Source organism: Arvicola amphibius, chromosome 11 (genome assembly GCF_903992535.2).
Source record: "Arvicola amphibius chromosome 11, mArvAmp1.2, whole genome shotgun sequence".
NCBI classification, from domain to species: Eukaryota; Metazoa; Chordata; class Mammalia; order Rodentia; family Cricetidae; genus Arvicola; species Arvicola amphibius.
Window position 1 is genome coordinate 94,373,862 of NC_052057.2, and position 21,827 is coordinate 94,395,688.

General features: G+C 46.0%; 1 protein-coding gene across 2 annotated transcripts in view; it reads left to right on the forward strand.

The window, feature by feature from the left end:
- The first annotated feature begins 4,307 nt into the window (after positions 1 to 4,307).
- Positions 4,308 to 21,827, forward strand: part of Nfx1 (nuclear transcription factor, X-box binding 1) — a 58,882-nt gene continuing 41,362 nt past the window's right edge. For both annotated transcript variants that reach the window (XM_038347009.1, XM_038347010.2), the window contains exons 1-4: positions 4,308 to 4,411; positions 9,832 to 10,818; positions 16,937 to 17,095; positions 18,616 to 18,693. In XM_038347009.1, the coding sequence (XP_038202937.1) occupies positions 4,387 to 4,411; positions 9,832 to 10,818; positions 16,937 to 17,095; positions 18,616 to 18,693 (1,249 nt within the window). In that variant the 5' untranslated portion in view covers positions 4,308 to 4,386. The remainder of the gene's footprint in view (positions 4,412 to 9,831; positions 10,819 to 16,936; positions 17,096 to 18,615; positions 18,694 to 21,827) is intronic.

A 21,827-nucleotide genomic window follows, 5' to 3' on the forward strand; every position in this document is an offset into this window, starting at 1 on the left:
TTACTGATTCTTTTTTTTAAGCCATCAGGTCTATATTGTGGATGGAGGTGAATGCTCCCCTGTCAGTCATTTCAGGAAAGCCTTGGATGAATAGGGAAGTAGGAAAGAATTTCTTCTAGTCTGTAGTCTGTTGAATCAAAACACAACTCTTGCTTATATGTATAAATGATATTCTTTAAGATTTATTTATTTATTTGTCTATCTGCCTGCCTGAATGCCTGCAGGCCAGAAAAGGGCACCAGATCTCATTACAGATGGTTGTGAGTCACCATGTAGTTGCTGGGAGTTGAATTCAGGATCTTTGGAAGAGCAGGCAGTGCTCTTAATCGCTGAGCCATCTCTCCAGCCCTGTGTAAATGATATTCTATATTCAGGACCAATTATGAGTGACCATGAGTGAGAACAAGGATTAGGGTTGTCCTGACATATTCTACTGTAGAAGAAAGAGGTTATGGGAACTTTTATAGTTACAGAATGGAGGAAGTCATAAGTCAATGTTTTGGTCAAGTACAATGATGGGGTATCAGGTCGGTGGGTAGTCATCACAGTATCAGGGTGACCCATCTTCTTCCTTTTGGACATCAGGGCCACTTACTCAATCTTGACAGAGTTTTAGGGACCCACCTTTCCTTGTTCCCCTGTTGTTGGGGTAGGGTGACAGCCTTGACAACCTTACCAAACCCTACCACTTAGTTACATCTTTAAGGATATTCACCTTAGCCATTCCTTTCTGTGGTACCAATCCATCCCATCGCCTTGCTGAGAAGGGACCTCTTAGCCAAAATGGGAGCCTCTATTTCTGTCTCTCCCCCAATCCACTTGACCAGGCTCGCCACCTCTTTCCCTCCTCCTCCTCCAAATTCCACAGTCAGAAATCCCTTTTCCCTTGCTAGCCTCCCAGTGCATCCCTGATTATGGGGCACCCGAAATCCTTCTATAGCCAAACCCAATCCTCCTCTCATCAGGCAACTACAAAATCCTTCTGCTCCCATCCAGGGCAAAAGCAGATGTCGCCAGCCCATGCGGTCCTTTGGAAAGTTTTGCTGTCTGTCTATATGCACAGATGAGTCTGTGTTTTCTGTTGTGTCCGTAAGTCTTGTGGCAAACATGGGAGCCAAGATGGAGATGAGTCAGGCTCAGCTGAATGTATGAATACTGGTGACCACATCTTTTGCTTCTGACTCATCTTTAAGTGCGTAAGCTTTCTGTATTCTGTGTTTATTGGTTTTGTTTTTGCTTTCTCTGCCTCTACCAGCTGCCAGCCACGACTGCTAGTCCTGCTTGCCATGGTTGTTTTGATGGCCAGGGCTCAGGATTTATCTCTGAGCTTTCTAGTTACTGAATTCAGTTTAACGGGGACTCGAATGTCTTCTGAGTGTGGATATTATTGAAGTGGTTGCACTTTATGGGAAAGCTGGCTCTGGAGTTTGGTGATGGCTCCTCCTCCTCTAGACCCAAGCACGTTTGTTTACGGTGTCCTGTGTCGGGTGGACCACCTGACTGTGACAGAGGAAGAAGAGCAAAACAAAGGATCTAAAGGAACTTGCTTTGCAATGACTGTGCTCAGCGACAACCATGTGTGTCTCTAATAAACGGTTAGACAGAGGATGCGAAAGCTAAGGTTCTGAGCGTCCCAGGAAGTGACTTAAGGCATGTAAATGACAGTTCTGAAGGGATGAGAAAGTGACATAAGGGAATAAAAAATGTTTCAGACCCCCCACCCCACCCCACCACACCCCCGTGCTATTGTTATATTAAGATTTCAGAGGTTTGGGAAAACTCTTCTCAGAGGTTCAACCAGACCACTCCAGTGGTGGGGGCTGGAGCCTGCTCACCAGCAGGTTGCCAAAAGGAGACACTTGTCCCTATGGCACCTAAATAGACTTCTAAAACACCTGTCCCCTATGTTTGCTTTTTCTATGCTCAAACAAGAAATTACTGTTGATGTTGGCCAGAGGCTAATGGAGGCTACCCTTAGAGGTCCTGCAGGAGACATGATGCGTATTCGGGGAAGCATGTTTGTGCAGAATGGGGCATCTTTTATATCCTAATCAAGGACCTGTGGCGCCCCAGATGGGAGATGTGGATCCTTGGTAAACTTTGACATTCATCACAGCTGCCTGTCAGGCACGGTCACAGTACAGAGGGTACACACCCCACTCTCTCAACCCCTAGGTACAGGCGCTATTAAAGAAGTGGTCCAAAGCTCACCAAAGGTCCCACATCCCTAGTATCACCCCTCTTAGACGATATTGACCCCACCTCCCTGTCGCACCGTCTCGTTTCAGACCGTAACCTCCTCAGCTCAGCCTGATTAACCACCATCTGTGGCCTCGCCCATTGGACTATTAGACTCTCTCACCTCACCACTGTAAGTCTAACAGCTCCGAGGGGAAAGGTATCCTGGCAGTCAGGAGCCAAGGACTATCACAAAGTCACAGTAAACCTCACAAGAGAAATTTATTGGGAAAGACAGGAGGAAGGGTGACTGCTTCTGCTTGGGTGAGAAGCAGCAAAGAACTGAGAGGTAAGGTTCATACAGTTTCTTGGTGGGTGGAGCTGTCCAGGGTGGCCTGGTCTTGGGGCAAGCTCAAGGATTGGTGGGATTTTGGGGCCAGATCTTGGGCTTCCCCCCCCCCCACCCCCCCACCCCCGTAGGGCAGGATCTGGAAAGGGCCATTAGAGAAGCCTAGACTCAAGGAGCTGGGAATGGCTGTTTTGACTGTTAGAGACGTTTGGGGATACTGCCTCAAGGAGCTTACCACCTCCTTAATTGCTATAAGCTAACTAGCACTACCGCCCCTTACCTCTCTTCAGTATCTCAGTCTGCTTGGACTTTGTGGGTGCCCTGGGTTCTGCAGATTGTGATAATACCTTGATCCTTAGTGCTACCACCCAGTCCCAGTCCCCATGCCCAGACATGCACCGTGCCTCAGTTCTCTTCAGCACTCAAGTTTACCATTGCCTGCCTGCTTGGTGGTCCGGGACTTGTGCCCTGGTGTTCCTTTTTCCAAAACTAGGGATGGGACCTGGTGAAGAACCCTCACCAACTCCCATCAATTCTCATCACAAGGTTTACGGTGGCACGGCATGACAAAGGGGCGCAGTTCAGGTCATAGCCTCTAGCAGTCCTGGGTATGACCACTAGCGTTGCTACTGGAGTGGCAGGACTGTTTTCCCTAGCTATGTACCATTGGTTTTCCTATCGGTTCACCCAGCATCTCCAGTGGGTGGCTCAGACCATCCTCACCTTCCAGGGTCTCATAGACTCGCTGGCCCCATAGTGCTAAAAAATCGGAGAGGATTAGAGTTACTAACAAAATCCCTCCAATCCCAGGCCACCCTGGAACCCTGGCGCCCCCCCCCCCAAGAAACCCTATATAAAGCCTGCTTCTCACTGGAGCAGAGGCAGCCACCCATCCATCCTCCTGTATCTTTCCCAATAAATCTCTATTGTGGGGTTTGTTGTGTGGTTGACTTTATGGTATTCCTTGGTTCCCCACTATCAGGATAGCTACCTTTTCCCTCAGAGCTGCAACACTTAGACATACAATATTTTTTTCATTTTTTTCAAAAAATATTTCCTAAAGGATTCCCAGATTTGCTGGGTTAAATTAATCGGGGAAGGCTAAGTTAACCCAGTAGAAGAAAGGGCTTCTTAGTCTATAGGCGTTAGAAGGAAGTACAAAGCCCTGTGACCAAAGTGGTCACAGACATCGTGGAGAATGTTTGAGACAGGGTCTTACTCCGCCACTCTGGCCAGCCTGGAAGTCACTTTGTAGATCAAGATGGCCTCAAACTCAGAGAACCGCTGCCTGTGCCCCCAGAGTGCTGGGATTAAAGGCTTGGGTCACCGCAACTCGCCTTGACAAATAAAACCCAAAGTAGAACTAAAACATTTGTAATTGCTGATGCACGCCTTTTATAAAGGAGGCTGAGACAAGAAAATCCACCCCTCCCCCATCACACCCCCTTTTGATTACTATAGTACGCCCCCCACCTCCTCGCCGCCTGAATGAGCCATTCCAGGCAGAATGCATCTGAAGGCCATTTAAAGCTGGGCGCAAGGCAGGACACGACAAAAAGGTGCTGCAGCCTGAGAACACAGCACCTCTCAAAACGAAAATCAACACAAGTGCGGCCCAGCTCCCGAGATTCGGGCCCCCTTCAGCTACCCGTTCCCCCCGTTCCCGCCAGGCCGGTTGCATTTGTCCGACGTCCCAAAGGCGCCATTCCACGGTAAACTCGAGCGGCACCACCCCCTCGTGGCTATCTACACGCGCGCGCAGGCGCGACTTTTCGGCGCCGGAAATCCGGGACACGTGACCAGGTGACAGCCCTCGCTCGGTGGCGGGGCTCGCTCGAGGTGCTGCGGCACAGCTCGGGATGGCGGAGGCACCTCCGGTCACAGGTACTGTCCGTGTCCCCGCGCGGGACCTCTAGGGCGCGGCGGTGTATTTAAGCTAGGAGAACGGAAGGGTTCGGGCCCTTAGGTGGCGAAAGGGGCGCGTGCTGCACGGGGACAGTAGCTCGCAAGGGCCAAGCCACGCGCGCCGCACGGACGGACCCCTTCACCATCTTCCATAGGGTGGTGAAGCTCGGCCCCTGGGTTTCCGAGGAGAACTGACGGGTCCGGGGGCCCAGCGAGGGGACATGGGGGACGTGGGCATCCCGCGCCTCCGTGGGGCTCCTTCCGGCCTTGCCGAGGCAGCGCGGCCGGAGTCCGGCTGGCGGGCGGCGGAGGAGGAGGCGGCGGCGGCGGCGAGTCCCCGTAGCGGGCCCTGGAGTCCAGCGAGTTTGCGCGCAGCGCTCGGGGAGTGTTCTCAACCTCCCGGAGCCGCGGCGATCCGCGCGCGCGCCAGCAGCTCCAGCCTCGAGGGCTTTGAAATCCCCACTTTGCCCCGACGTGCGTGATCCAGCCTCAGTTACCTTGTCTGTCAGTTTGGACTCAGTAAGCTAATTTCCCGACCCTACACATTCCGTCCCTAATTATTGGCTCCCTTGCCTTCCCGGAGCTACTCTGTGGTTGAGACAGCCTCATTTGACTGTTAATAGAAGTTCTTTCCATTTTCTTCACGGTGTATTGGTGGATCCGGGGTTTCAGATTTTGTGGACAGCGACCAAAAAGAAACCTTTTGCTTTGGGATATTAGTGAACACTACCTAAAACGTAAAAATGAACCAGGAAACTGGAGAGTTGGTGCCGTGTTTGAGAACACCACTAGCTCTTCCAGAAGAACCTCGTTCGGTTTGCACAACCACCTGTAATCCCAGCTCTAGAAGATCTGACGCCCTCTTCTGACCACTGAGGTTATCAGCACACACGTGGCATATATCCTGTCTCCCTCCTCTCTGTACACACACACACTCACACACAGTACAAAAAAAAGTTTTTTTAAGTGAACCAAATGTTTCAATGGTGTAGGGCATAGTGGTGCATGCCTTTAATCTCAGCACTTGGGAGGCTGAAGCAGGAGGATCTTTGAGTTCAATCCATCCACGTGTTCAGTTCCAGGCCAGCCAGGGTTACATAGTGAGCCCCTGTCTCTGAAGGGCGGGATGAGGGTTGAGGGGGAGAAGCAGTGGTTTCTTTTACTATAAACAACATATTGTAACGTTACGATAAAAACAATACCAAAACAAAACAAACCCGCTTGTCACAACCCGCTCCATAGAAAAGCAGCCCAGCAGTGTCCCGCTTTGGCTTGAATTATAGTTGTGCTTCTGACAGATTGATGGGACGCTAGTCACAGCTAGTCTGACTGCGTGTGTCTGTGTACCGAGCGTCAGGGAAGATGTATGTTCCTGGCTCGAAAAAACCAAAAAAAAAAAAAAAAAAAAAAAGTGTTAAGAACACCGCACTGGCGCACCCTAGATTTTGCTAACCCTTCTTGGGGAGTGGGAACTTTAGGCAGATACATTGCTCTCCTCCCCCTCTAGGCTGACACTAGCCCTCTATCCTGAATCCCTCTGGCTTCTTCTCAGTCACCTCTGACTCCTTTCCGTGCTGGTAGGTGTCTGAAGCAGAGGTGGGTGAGGTCATTGTGACTCACAGCTTTAACCTTTGGGACTGTGCTTCCACTCCCTGGAGCATTTGCTGAGTCCCCTTGTTCAATGAATCCCTACTTCCTTGTTTCTTTTTTCTTTATTTTATTTTTTGGTTTTTCGAGACTGAGTTTCTCCGTGTATCTTTGCGCTGTAATCCAGGCTAGCCTCGAACTCACAGAGATCCACTTGTCTCTGCCTCCCAGGTGCTGGGGTTAAGGCATCCCCACCACGCCCGGCTGTACTTGTTTTATAGCCTTTGTCCATCATCACTAGAAGCACTCTTCCAAGGCAGTGCTTCTCAACCTTCCCGATGCTTCAGCCCTTAAATGTAGTTCCTCATGTTGTGACCCAACTATAAAATTATTTTCTTAATTATTTATTTTATTTTGTGTACATTGGTGTTTTGGCTGTAGATCTGTCTGTATGAGGGCATCGGATCCCCTGGAACAGTTGTGAGTTGCCATGTGGGTGCTGGGAATTGAATCTGGATCCTCTAGAGGAGTGTCCAGTGCTCTTAACCACTGAGCCATCACTCTCGTCCCTGCTCCCAATAAATTATTTTTGCTGCTACTTCATAACTGTAATTTTGCTACTGTTATAAATCATAATGTAAGTATCTGTGTTTTAGGTGGTCTTAGGTGACCCCTCTGAAAGAGTTCAACCTTCAAAGGGATCAAGATCCACAGTTGAGAACTGTTGCACTAAGCTCTTTAAATGACAGACTAATCTAGAACAGGGGAATCTTTTTTTCCTGTGTGATCAGATTTTCTTTCTTCTTCCCCACCCACCTCCGAAACAGAGGTTTTCTGTGTAACCGCCCTGCTGTCCTGGGACTCTGTAGACCAGAACGGCCTTGAATTAATTCACAGTGATCCCACCAGGCTCTGCCTTCCAAGTGCTGCCCAGCCTGTGGCTTTCTAATGCCAACTTTGTGCACAGCACTGCATGTTGCTGTGCTTTGCTGGGTCGCCAATGCCCCTTGTAATATAGTGATGCTTTGGTGAGAACAGAAACAGCTCACTACAGAAAAACTTCTACTTAAATAGTGGAACAAGTGTCTGACCTGTGCCATAGTACAGTTTCCTGATTCATGTGCCCCTTTTTCCTTCCTTGTGTCTTTTTAAGGGTCGTTCTGAGGTTTTTCTTAGGTCTAGTGAAAACACAACTCTGTATGTCTAGACAGCATGTCTGGATCTGTTTGCTACTACTCAGTGTGAAACATCCTTTACCAGGCTATTGGGCAGCTTTACTGACCTTTTTTTCCTAGCCCTCCCCCTATCCTTGCTTCTTCAAAGCAGGAGAGAAATGTATAGCACTTCTTGGTACAGTTCACCCATTCCCACTTGTAAGTTCATCTCATGTTTCCAGAATACCTCTTCTGCTCTGGGAGTCTGTCTAACCTCTTGCCATTTTGTGAGCCCTTCCACTCCACCCTCAACGCTACCTATGTGGAAGTGTTTGGGACAGATCCTGATTGAATGAGAGGTTTCTCTGTGGCCAGTATGATCTCACCAGTTCTTCACTTGTTTCTGTGGTATCTGCTGCCTTGCCCCTGTCAGTGCAATGTACGAATGAGGACAAGTCATGAATGCTACGTGTCCTAAGTCAGAGTTCGGAACTTGCCTTGGAGTGCCTGTGGCCTCGGGCAAGTTACTGTGCTTTCTCATCCGGAATGTGAAGATTAAATGAGTTAATGGGGCTAGAGAGATGGCTCAGCTGTTAAGAGGACTTGGTGCTCCTCCAGGGACCAAGTTTGGTTCTTAGCACCTACGCACCTGGTCGCTCAGTTGCTCAGAACTTCCTGTAACTCCAGCTCCAGGGCATCTGATATCTTCTGCCTCAGGACACCCACACATTCATGGTTTAGACTCACAGAGATCCCTACACGTACACATTTAAAACAGAATAAAGAAGTTAACACATGAAAAGTGCTTAGATGAGTGTGTGGCACATACTAAGTCTACAAGGTTTGCAGTATACCCATTGGAGTCTGTGTCAGATAGTCATAGCTCTAAAAGCAATAATAAGGTATCATTTTAACCGCTGTAGGCATGGTATTGCTTTACTTTACCAACTTAGTTTCCTTAGCAGCTCTGATGGAGGGATTATGTTCTCCATTACATGTAAGAAATCTGGGGCTAAGTAACATTAAAACATGATAAAGCAGGGATATGATAGTGCATGCCTGTAATTATATCACTTAGAATGTTGAGGCAGGAGGATTTTAAGTTTGAAGCCAGCTTGAGCTATATAGTGAGTTGAAGGCAGCCTGGGCTACATATTGAAGCCTTTTCTCATATGACAGAAGATAGATAATTTAAAACAAACAATAAATGGTAGGCAGGGACTTAAATTTATGCCTTACAGACTATTGATTGCTACTGTGACTTTGTTACTGACTAGTTTTGTATCATTGGGCAGATAGTTTCTCTTTTTATATTTTTTGAGACAGGGTCTTACTATGTAGCCGTGGCTGACCTGAAACTCATTTATGTAGACTAGGCTAGCCTCAAGCTTACAAACATCTGCCTACCTCCGCCTCCTGAGTGCCAGGACTAACAATGTGTACCACCATGCCCCTGACCTGGCAGATGATTCTCCTGAGTGCCAGGACTAACAGTGTGCACCACCGTGCCCCTGCCCTAGCAGATGATTTCTTTAGGCTTCAGGGACTGAGCTGGCTGTATTCAGAATCACCTTGTGGGGGGGAGTGAGTAGGCTGAAGTTAAAGTAAGGTTAGATTTTAAGGCTTGGAAATTTTAGAACATATTGTAGGAGTTATTAAAATCCCAAACTGTATTCTTAGGAGGAAGAGATGGAGACTAGCACACTCCCTATGCTAATATTATCTGTATGGGATCTTTTAGGTGCCATAATATAGCCTTTGAAATAATCATCGTTATCCTTCATTATAGATGTAGAAACTGAGGCTAAGGTGGTCAGGTGATAAGCCTAAACTCATTCAGATTTCAATCCCATTTTAGGCTGATTTCAAAGCCTATTTGCTTGCTATGATGCAATGCTGCTTTAGTGTTTTGAAAGACTACATGGAACTTCCTGACCAATATCTCATCCCTAAACCTGACCTTCATTTTTTATTGAGACAAAGTCTCACTGTGGAATCTGGTCTGGTCTCAAACTTTTGATCCTATTGCCTAGGCCTTTTCAGTTCTGGGATTAGAGGCATGTACCCATCTGCTCTGCCCTCTTCCAAGGTTTTAGTTTTGGTTGTAGGGGCTCATGTAGCTCAGGCTCTTCTTGAGAGGAGATTACCAGTGTATATTACCTTGCCTGGATTTGGCTAAGATCTTTAGATAAAAGTGTATTCGTGAGGGCTGGAAACATGGCTCGGTGGTTAAGAGCATTGCCTGCTCTTCCAAAGGTCCTAAGTTCAATTCCCGGCAACCACATGGTGGCTCACAACCATCTGTAAATGAGGTCTGCTGCCCTCTTCCAGCCTGCAGACATACACACAGACAGAATATTGTATGCTAAGTAAGTAAGTAAGTAAGTAAATAAATAAATAAATAAATTTATTTTTAAAAAGTGTATTTGTGGTGCAAGATGGCCTAGGCCATCAGTGGACATCAGTGCCCACTAGACGTGGGATACTAATTGTCATCCTTAAGGCCTGAGAGCCTGACACTTTAAACAAGAGACTCATCTCATTAAGCCTGTTTTATACAACATCCTTAAGAAAATATTTTTTAGATGTGCCTTTTTGAGTCATGGGGTTCCCAAGTGGCATTAATTTCTTACTGGATATCTATTTCTTGTTCCCTAGGCACTTTTAAATTCAGTACAGATGCTGCTGAGTTCATTCCTCAGGAGACAAAAAATTCTGGTCTAAATTGTGGGACCCAAAGAAGACTAGACTCTAGGATTGGGAGAAGAAATTACAGTTCCTCACCTCCCTGTCACCTTCCCAGGCAGAATCCTTACGATGACATCTCTGCTATTCATCAGCACAGTTACGCCTCTGGAAGCAAACCTAAGACTCAACAGGTGTTTTTCCAGTCGTCTAATAAATCACTCAAGAACCATGGCCTTCACAATCAGCCATGGCAGAAGTTGAGGAATGAAAAACACCAAAGCAGAGTCAAGAAAGCACAAGGGCTCACTGACCAGACATCAGATGCATCTAGTGTAGAAAGTGTGACCAGGTCAGAGAGTGGAGCAGACCCTAGGGAGCATAGCCCTTCTGAGAGTGAGAAAGATGTGGTTATTGCAGATCCTAGGGGAGCAAAGCCCAAAAAGGCAGCACAGCTTACATACAACTATGGCAGAGGGCCAAAGACCAAAGGGAAGCTCAAATACGAGCTGGGTAATAGAATGAGCCCGAAGTCTGAGGATGAAAACACCAGACCTGAGGGAGCTTCCCAGACTGACTTTTCAGATGCGTCCTGTAGAAAGGCTGTAGTGGATGGCTGCGTGTCGAGACGGAACGAGCAGAGAAGATACCCACAGAAAAGGCCTCCCTGGGAGGTGGAGGGTGCCAGACCACGACCAGGCAGAAACTCACCCAAACAGGAAAGTCAGCGACATATAAATTCAGGGCCTAAAAACAACATGCCCCCCATTCCAAAGGATAATCTCAGAGAAAGACCAACAAAGTCAGCCTGTGACACCGGGAATTTGGCCGTTATCAACAAGTCTTCCAGAAGGGTTGACCAAGAGAAGAATGTGGGAAGGAGACCGGACCCTCAAGTGCTCTCTCCTTTCCCCAGAGGCAAACAGAGCCATGTGCTGAAGAATGTGGAAACACATACAGGTCAGTGTGCCTGGAGGGGACGGAAGATTGCTTGAGGGTAATTTTCAAGCACTACACTCATAATTTAGAAACCGTAAAGTAAAAAAAAAAAAAAAAAGGTAGCAGTGAAGTCTACCTTAATGCAGCACCTGCTTGGATCCTGCCACTACCCATTGCTGCCCTCATTGGTAACCTCTTTTGTTTGTTTGTGTTTGAGACAGGGTCATGAGCTCTCTACCACTGAGTTATAGCCCCAAATCTTTCTTACTTGAGACAGTCTTAAATTACCCTGGGTGTCCTTAAATTTACTCTATAATCCAGGCAGGGCTTGAACGAATGCTCCTCCTGCCTCAGCATCTGAATAGCTGGTATTACAAACCTGGACCACCAGGCCCAGCACTCTTTCGGTTTACTGATTTTCCTCCAATAAATTCTTGTGTAAGGGCTTTAAATGTAGCTAACGATGATACAGCTCTCTGGGTTTCAGATTCTTTTTGAGTTATGGTAGCAGAAGCAGGACGTGGTAACATTTCGTTGCCCCTGCTGATTACAGTTGACGCAGTCTCTCCTCATCTTGTTTGTTCCACTGCAGGGGTTCTGTCTCCTGTCTTAATTCTTTTTTCAGCTCATCTTCGCTCCACCAGCAGTGAACAGTTTTCCAAACACATCCTGAACTCATCACTCATCTGCCTTGGGTCCCGTCACTGTAGGTTCTGACTTCTGTCTTCTGCTGCTGTGCTCTGTCATTTTCCTCCAGACTCCTTCCTGCTCTGTCTGTCCAAGCTGCTGGGTGCAGTTCCCTCTGTCAAGTCACTACCCCCTTAGCTCACTGCTACACTTTTTTGTTGTTCATTTGATTTACTTTTTGTTCATTTTTTTCACTTTTCTTTTTTTATGTGTATGGCTGTTTGACCTGTATGTATATCTGTGTACTGTGTGTGTGCCTGGTGCCCATGAAGGCCAGAAGAGGGTGCTAGACCCCCTAGAACTGATTGTAAGCCACCAATTCTGGGAATCAAACCCAAATCCTCTGGAAGAAGCAGCCTGTGCTCTTAAGCACTGAACTAGCCCTCTAGCCCCCCCTCATTTTTTTGTTTTTGAGACAGGGTCTCACTCAACGTGTAACCCTGGCTAGCCTGGAACTTGTTATGTAAACTAGGCTGGCCTTGAACTCAACAGAAATCTGCCTGCCTCCTTCGTGCCGGGATTAAAGATTTATTTTGTGTACGCACCTGAGTGTATTCATATGTATACCAAGAAGCCCTCCGAGGCCAGAAGAAGGGCATTAGATTCCCTGAAACTTCAGTTACAGGTGGTCATGAGCTGCCACAGGGGTGCTGGGAACTGAACTCAGGTCCTCAGCAAGATTGACACACCACTGAGCTATCTCTTCAACAGTAAACTCCTTTAGACAGGAGCTCACTGCTTCCCTGGCTGGCTTGGACATCCCTATGGAAACTCCCGGAGTCCCTCTGCCCTTCCTAGCACTAGGATTGAAGGTTTGTGCTGCAGTTCCACTTGTGAATGGAGATGTTTCGAAAGCTAGTTTAGTTACTTGTCCAGGGAGCCTTTCCTTATCCCTGTAGTATTGTCTCTTCCAGTCTCTTACAAGCATGTCTTTTTTATCACTATACATACTTCTGTTTTCAAATTTATTACTTGAAATCATAATTTGCACCCTTAATCTCAGCACTTGGGAGGCAGAGGCAGACAGATCTCTTAGTTCAAAGCTAGCCTGGCCTACAGTGAGTTCCAGGACAGACAGGACTACAGAAGAGAAATCCTGTCTCAACCCATCCCCACCCCCCAAAAAAGAAAGAAACCATAATTTATCTTCATGACAGTGTTTGGAGTCACTATTTATAAAAAAGAGTCTTTCCCTTTTTTTGAGTCTCCCTATGTAGTAGCCCTGGCCTCTGGATGCTGGAATTAAAGGAATGCACCACCACCACCTCACAGATATATGTTGGTTTCTTTGTTTTTAGATACGGGCGTCTCCTGTGTAGCCCTAGCCTGGAACTTGTTATATATAGGCTGACCTTAAACTAACAAAACTCTTCCTCTGCCTCCTATTGCTGGGATTCCAGGCATGGGCCACTATCCTTGGCCTAGATTCTGTATCTTTCTTTTTCCTTGTGCTATTCTTGCCTCGCACAGTTCTTAGAACATAGTTGAGAGTCATTTCTGACTGGTCCACAGAACTTGTGTTGAACTAAATACTCTGCTGTAAGGATGTTCTGAAGCATGTGTTCTCTCTCTTCACAATTACCATCCTGCCCCCTTCTTTACAAATAAACCTTTTACACTATTTGAAGACATTCCCCATTTTGCACTGTGTTATTACATCAAGGCAAAGAGCTAGGTATGGCAGCGAGTATGCCTGTAATACTAGCACTAGAGAAGACTGAGCTTGAGAACAGACTGCTACTTAGCAAGACCCTTTGTGTATTGGGGGTGGGGATAACTTCAGCACGTAAGCTCTTCCTCATGAACTTTTACCTTTATTGATCTCCTTTTGGTTTATTGTGAGCCTTTGACCAAATCAATGATGCTACCACCTGCCCAGGGCCTGTTTTGTCACTGAGCTCCCCGCACCTCACTTCCACAGTGTTTCTCTGTGTAGCCCAGGCTGCCCTTGAACTCAGATCCGCCTGTCTTGCCAGGTGGTGATGGACAGTGGCCACACACTTTTAGTCCCAGCACTCGGGAGGAAGAAGCAGGTAGATCTCTGCGTTCCAGGCCAGCCAGAGCTGTTAAATAGAAAAACCCTCTCTCAAAACAAACAACAAAAAAAGAGCTGGGGGTGGTGGTGTACTCCTTTAATCTCAGCACTGGAGGCCGAAGCTCCCAAGTGTTGGGATAAAAGGCATGCATCATCGCCCGGCTAGTTTTCTGTTTTTTAAAACACGGGTATTTTATGTTACTTGGGTTTCTTTGAACTTTCTGTGTCACCTCGCCTGGCTTTGAACTCTTGTTTCAGTCTCAGTGCTAGATTACTGGTGTGTGCCGCCAGGCCAGGTGCTAGCCTGTGTCTCTGTTGATTGTGTGCTGGTTGGTTGTTTTTTGTCAGCTTGAAGCAAACTAGCATTATCTGAAAGTGGAAATTTCAATTAAGAAAATACCTCCATCAGATTGAACTGTAGGCAAGTCCATCGAGGCATTTTCTTGATTAATAATTGATGTGGGAGGCCCACCCCATTGTGGACAATGCCACCCCTGGGCAGGTAGTCCAGGGAGATACAAGAAAGATAGTGGAGGTTTAGAGAGATGGCTCAGCAGTTAGGAGCACTGTTACTCTTTCCTTGTGGGTCCCGGTTCAATTCCCAGCAACCATATGGCAATTCACAACTGTCTGTAATTCCAGTTCCAAGGGATCCAACACCCCTATACAGACATACATGAAGGCAAAAAATGCCAATGCACGTGAAATAAAAATAAATTTAAAAAGAGAGCTAACTAAAGGTGAGTGTGAAGACAAGCCATAGCTTCATTCCTGCCATGTGTGCTTGCCCTGGCTTCCTCCACAGTAGACTAAGCTTCAGCTAAAATAAATCCTTTCCTCCCCAAGTTGCTTATGATAATGGTGTTTTATCACAGCAGTAAAAAGCAAGCTAGGATAATTTGTTTCTGATTTTGTTTTTTAAACTCAAGGACAATTTTTATTGAAGTTTAAAACAAAACCCCCCAGGAAAGCAAGCTGTAAATCTCAACAGCTGCCTATAGAGAAGAATGGAGAAAAGAATGGGTGGGGGAGGGTGCTCCTGAGTCAAGCCGGTGTGGAGGTCAGCCCTGTGTCAGCAGCAGAGCAGAGCTGAGCCGCAGAGAAAGCTTAAAACAGGGACTTGTTTGTTTTTTGAATTAGTTATTTGGTGAGTGGACCTGAGTGTAAGGATCTGAGACTTTTGGTAGGGAGTTGGGGGTTTGTTGGTGTATCTGAAAAGCCTGCAGTCCATCAGGTAGGTCTCTGTCCTCCAGGTTATTTCAGTGGCTGTGTCCTTTACTGTTCAGCTAGAATCACAGTGGACACAGCCGCTGCTCAGAAATGATGGGAGGCCCTAGTGCAAAGGGCTTCTGGGAAATGAAAAAGAGCCGTGGTCAGACAGGACTTGCAGCTAGCACGCACGAGTCGGCACTGAACTGGTAGTTCACCAGCACAGCAGCTCTAGAATTCCACCGCTACCATGTTTTACACATTAGACGTGCTTTGATAGAACCTAAAGGGAAGGTATTATTGCCAATGAGAGATTTATATTTCTCTCTCTAAGACCTCTTTGGAGCCATTCATTGTTTTTTTATTGTGGGTGCCCAGTATTTCCAAGGTACCACTTTAATAAAAATCTTGGTTCCCAAGGAGAGTATATTCTGTGTGTGTATTTAGATAATAAGCAATATTTATAATACATGGTTTATCAGATAGATTTTGTTTTCTTTTTATGAGACAGGGTCTGACTGTGGCCTAGGTGAGCCTCTGAGTCTTTATCCTCCCATCTCAGCCTGGAGTGTTGAGATTACAGGACTACTATGATGCCTGGCACTATCAGGTAGCTGTAAATATTGAGGGAAAATACAGTGTGCAAGAATTGTGTTCAGGGAGTGAATTGTAACTTTTCTAAGTGTGCTGAGGACTGTGAATGAGAAGTCACATTTTGAGTAAATACCGGAGTGGATGAGGAGCCGAGCCACACAGCTTTCTAGGGCAAGTCTTCTGGGCACAGGATGGAGCATAAAGCCCCCAGGCAGGAGTCTACCTGGCAGTGAGGAAAGAAGATGAGCAGCAGGACTGGGAGGAGGAGGTGGGGCCACTGTGGGGATCTGGGCTTTTACAGTCACCAAATAAGAACTATTGAAAAGGGACTAGGGAAATGGTTAGCATTTAAAAGAGCACTAGCTGCTTTTGTAGGGGCCTCAGGTTCAGTTCTAACACACACATGTCGACTCACAACAGTATGTAACTCCAGTTCCAGAGGATCTGACACTTCTGGCGTCTGAGGGCACCAGACACCCACACATACATTTAAAATTTTTGTTTGTTTTGTTTTAACTGGTAAGCTCTGACCAGAAGAGTACACCTAAGAGCACCCACCTCTGTATCAAAACTGGGGCTTGAACCCAGGGCCTCTTGGTGCCAAGCAAGCGCTCTTACTACTGAGTTGTATGCCTACCTTCTTTTCCTTTTTATTTTGAGACAGTGTCTCACTACGTTGCCTAGGCCAGTTTGCCATTCTGTATCAGGTAGGCCATAAACTTGTGATCCTCTTGCTCGAGCCTGCCTAGTAGCTGGGATTGCAGGCTTACAGCCTCTGGGCCAAATTTAATTTACAGTTTGCTGTTCTTATTGCTGGGGTCTAAAGGAAACAGAAAGCAGCTTAGACCAGAGTGGGAGCAACAGAAATTAGATTCTAGACATAGTCTGCAAATTGCTGACATAGACCCTGTCTCAAACTCTAAATAAATAAGCAAATAAAATGACAACTGCAAGGTAAACAGATGATTTGCTCTTAGGTTTATTCAGTGCTTACTATTCTTTATTACTTGTGGGGTTTTGGAACAAGTTTTTTTTTAATTTTATTGATTTTTCATATTGAGCTCTACATTTTCCTCTGCTTCCCTCTTTTCCTCTCCCCTCCCCTTCAACCCTCTCTGAAGGTCCCCATGCTCTCAATTTACTCTCTCTCAGGGTCCTCATTGTTGTCTAGGTTCTCTGGGATTGTGGTTTGTAGGCTAGCTTTCTTTGTTTTATGTTTAAAAACCACCTATGAGTGAGTACGTGTGATAATTGTCTTTCTGAGTCTGGGTTACCTCACTCAAAATGATTGAAACAAGGTTTTATTATATAGCCCAGGCTGATGTTGAGATCTCATGCTCGAGTGAGACCCCTGAACCCGAGGGCCACAGCCCGAGCCATAGCTCTGAGTAATCTGGGTGGACTTGGGGAATGTTTACTCCATTATAGGAATCCCTGCCTAAATGTCTGCTTTGTCTGTCCTGTCTCAGCCTCTAAGTCTGAATAACCATTTATTCAGAATCAGGTATCCCTTTAAGTCTGTTAGAATATATTGTCAAATGGCTTGTTTCTCTGTTGACTAAAGTGAGGAATGGTTTTCTATGTTTCAGTTTGTTTATTTGTTTTTTTAAACAGGTTCCCTAATTGAGCAGCTAACTACAGAAAAATACGAATGTATGGTGTGCTGTGAATTGGTCCAAGTTACAGCCCCAGTGTGGAGCTGTCAGAGCTGTTTTCACGTCTTTCATTTGAACTGCATCAAGAAGTGGGCCCGGTCTCCAGCATCTCATGCAGGTCAGCTATTTATGTTTCCTGAGTTGTTTTTGCACACCGCTTTAATAAGTTTGGGTTATAAACCTGGCTCTAAAGTTCTAGCCAGGAGGTGGTGGCACACTCTAATCCCAGCACTCAGGAGACAGAGGCAGGTGGGTCTTTGTGAATTCAAGACCAGCCTGGTCTACAAAGCAAAGTTCCAGGACAGCCAGAGCTACATAAGAGATACCCTCTCTCGAAGAAAAAAAATTGCTCTTAAGCATTTATCTATAGGTAGAATGTTACTTTATTCTCTTGTTTTATGATGGGACTTAAGTTGTAGATCTTAAATAAACCAGTTAAACATAACTATGAAAATATTTAGGGTATAGCTGTGAAATCAATAATTTTTTAATTGGAAATGGTAGGTTTCATTGAAATGCAACTATTAAAAGTGTTTTTTGGACTAATGAAATGGCATAAAGTGGAAGGGTACTTTGTATCAAATCTATATTCACCTCAAGAGCCATATGGTAGGAGAGAGCCAACTCCTGAAAGTTGTCCTCTGATCTCTGACGTGTGTCATGGCTCTCTAGAGCACACACACAAAAGAAAATGTAATACCAAAATGATTTGAGAAAACATTCATTACCAGGTGTAATGGCTCACACTTTAATCCCAGAACTTGGAAGGTAAAGGTGGAAGTATTTCTGTGAGTTTGAAGCCAGCCTGCTCCACATAGCAGGTTTTAGGCGAGCCAGAGCTACACAGTAAGACCCTGCTCCCCCAAAAAAACCATGTGTATGTGTGTGTGTGTGTGTGTAGTTTGCTTAGACATTTATATAAATTGTCTAATTTATCCTTCAGATATTAGGTTATTTCTGCATATCACAAATTTCTGTAGTTATAGGTAATGCAGATTTTGCTGATAATATGTTCCCTGTGCTGTGGCTTTTTAATTCAGGACATAAGGATTTTCCTGTCAGCTCAATAGTTTTTCTCTTCTTTTCAAGTCAGTATTCAGTTAATATTGAAGTTAGAGATGCTGAGCAACATGGATGCCTACTTGATTCACCGTGTTAGTAGGTCTTTAGTAGCCTGAATACAATATTTAATGAAGCATTTAACAATGTGACTTATTTGCTTTTTTTTTTGAGAACTTTATTCAGAAGTAAAGCAATAGGACGAAATTAATAAATTAAAAGTTAGAGGGAGCACCTCAAGGTGACAGTTACTTAAGAGCCTAGATCTGTCTCTTAAATGTCTGCTAATATTCCGCATTTTAATTCTAACTGCTTCAATGATGTGAATTCCTATAGATTTACTTTTTTTCTTTTTGCCTCTTGCCTTCCAAATGGGATTAAGGGGATATGTCACTATACTTGGCCAGAAGTTTGAAATTACAGTGCTGCTTTTTCAGGAGGGTACAGAGGGGCAAGCCCTAGAGACCTGGATAGACCAAGCACATTCCCTACTGCTGAGCTATATCCCTAACCCAGCGTATGCTGTGGAAAGACATTGTATTGATATATTCTTTTCTTTCTTTCTTTCTTTTTAAACAGATGGCCAGAGTGGTTGGAGGTGCCCTGCTTGTCAGAATGTTTCTGCACATGTTCCTAATACCTATACTTGTTTCTGTGGTGAGTTTATTTACATACACTGGAGTACTTTTTATTCCTACGTTGTACCTCAGTGATCTGCAGGGCTGGCTTCAGAAGTGGTAGACCTCAAAGCCATAAGAGGCTCTAATGTTGTACTCGTGGTTCCATCACCAGGTGGAGCCATGGGCCTCCTGGCAGCTCTTCTGGAGGAGGTAGGTCTTCTGAGTATGCCAACCAGGCTCATGCTGGTTCTGAGCTTGACGTTGCCCATCAGAGCAATCAGTTGGCAGAGGCAGATACTGATGTGTGCTCCCCTCAGCGCTAGCTGTAATACCTTTTATTACCTTTATTAATTTTAGATTTAAGCCATGTACAAAAGATAGTGTTTAAGACATCAATCATTTATCTGTATAGTGGAGAGATTTTTCTATAAATTGGCAATACAAATTAACCTTGAAACTTCTCTCTCTATAGAATAGTTTTTCCTTGTTTTGCCTGTTTTTTAATTTAAATAGATTTTTTTTATTGATTCTTTGTGAATTTTACATCATGTACCCTAATTCCACTCACCTCCTGGTCTCCTCACCCCTACAGCACTCCCCCAAAAAGAAAATAAAACAAAGCAAGCAAACAAACAAGAACAAACCAAACCAAAAAGAACCTCTTCATTTCTCCATCTTTCCCGCCTCTGCAACACCTCTTGGTTCGTCCTGGTGGCACTGGGAGTGGTGTGTCACACAGTACACCCTTTTGTCTAATCAGCTTTACTAGCAGATGTTCTTTGTAATGAGTTCCTGCTCTGGTTCAAGGCCTCTGGTTTCTGGTGCACCATCATCATTGGATCCTCACCTAAACTCTCCTAAGATGGCCACGGGCTCCCTAAGTCATGAAGATCCTGCTGGTATTGTTCCACAGGACCAGCCTCTTCACAAGTTCCAGCAGGTCCTAGATGGGTTAGACGTTAGAGTAGGCCAACCCAAGACCCAGATGTGAGCCTAGGGGGGTAACTGAGCTGGTCATTCCAGGCCACTGGAGCCACCAGCCTCAGGTAAGAGGGTGGAGCCAGCTCCCCTATGCCCATGCCATCAGGGTCACGGTTCTCCCTCACCTGTGGTGAAGGGTGGGGACCATCTCTCCCAAATGCAGGGGTCAACTCTCTTGCTGCAGTGTCCAGCAAGAGGCAAGGCTAGCTTTTCCAGAGCTAGTGAAGGGTTCCTATGGCCCCTGAGGTGGCACAGGCCACAGGCATCTACACAACCCAGCTGCAGCTGGACCATGAACCCAGATGTGGCCTTCAGCAGCAGCTTGGCTCCTGACAAAGTAACATTTTGGCTCCTGATGGAAGCACTGGCCACTCAGATTGGGATGGCTCTGGTGGCAACATGGTCCCCAGACCATCACCAAGGCCTCAGGTTGCAGCCCCAACCTGGGCTTTAGTATGACCTTTGGTGGCAATAGGGAACTTGGACTTCAGCACAGATCTCAGTCTCAGTAGGACCACGGACCCAGAAAGGGTCCTCAGCAACATCTGGGTCTGGATGTCACCATTGCCTCAATGGCAGTACAAGCCATTCAGATCAGCACAGCCCCAGAGGTAGTATGACCCTTGGACACCAACGTGGTCCCAGACCTTGGGTGTCCACATTGTGTTTGATGGTAACAGGAGCCTCAGAAAACACAGACCCTGGCTGCAGTAGGGCCGTAGACCCAGACATGGCCCTCAACTGCAGTTCAGGCCCCAATATCACAATGGCATCAGGTAGCAGCACAGGCAAGCCACTCAGATCTGCATGGCCCTGGCTGCAGCATGACCCTTGGACACCATCATGGAGTCAGGTGGCTGACCCAACCCTGGGTGTCCACTGACCCTTGGTGGCAACAGGAACCACATATGTCTACCCAGACCCTGACCACTATGGAGCCACAGACCCTGACATGGCCCTCAAAATAGCAACCTGGACTGAGGTGACACCAAATTTTTCCTGTTCTTTTGTTGTTGTTTTGAGATGAGCTGTGTAGCCCTAGCTGTCCTGAAACATACTATGTAGATCAGGCTAGACTTGAACTCACAGAGGTCCACCTGCCTTTGTCTTCCTGGTGCTGGGATTAAAGTCATGTGCCACACTCTCTAGCTCCCTTTTCCTGTTTTTTAATAGCTACACCTTTTTATTTTTTGTTTTGATCCAGATGCTAATTTCTACTGCTAGCTTTTTTTGTTTTTCACCTTCATTTTAGTAACTAATCTGCTAGTTGATTGTTTTTTGACAGTTTGTTTCTCCCTTTGAACCGTTAGGTTTTGCATTGGCCTTTGTTGCCTCCCTGAAACTGTCTTCAGAAGTCATCAGTGACCCTGGCCATATGGACTGATGTATAAATTAACTTCTTGGGCAACGTGACTCCCTTGACACCTTTGACCATTCCCTTTGTAATCCCTGTTCTATTTCTTTTTGTATGCTATCTTTATGGTCCTAACCAGTTTGCTCATATTCCTTCTTTTTTCATGACAACTAACTGATATCAATCCCTTTATTCCTTCACTAGCAAACATATTCTCTCTCCCTCTGTGGTTCTTGGTTCAAGCCCAGAGCCTCACACCTACTGGGCACGCACTCTGCACTGAGCTGTGGCCCAGCTCCCCTTTTATCACATCTTCACTCCACTCTCTCACCCCGGATGCCTTTCCCAAAGAACTTTCTCCATTTGTCAGCCTCTTCTCGCTCTGGCTTCTCTTTATGTGGAAACCGCTGGTTTTATTACCTGAACCCAAGTTTAGTGTCCTACTGGAAAGGGAATGTGAAATAAACATTAAGAGGTCACTGGGAATCAATGAGATAAACAGAATAATAGTAAGACTTAAAGGATATGCATTCACTGTGACTTTTGTGATAGCATTTCACTCTGTAGCCCAAGCTACAGGGAGATCTCTGAAGATTTGTTCGGTGACATTGGCTATGAGACTGCGGTCCTTTTATGCCTACTGTGAAGCTTTAGAGCCAGGCTCCTCCGCAGGGGTTTATGTCTTCATCCACAGCCTCTTCCAGGTTCACTCCTTTCTCTACCCACCCCTCAGCCTCGCCCACGGTGCCAGAACATGTTAAAGAAGTGTCCTACCACTGAGCTGTACTCCAGTTCTCTTCCTTTATTTCTTTGTCCATTTATTTAAAATTCCTTAG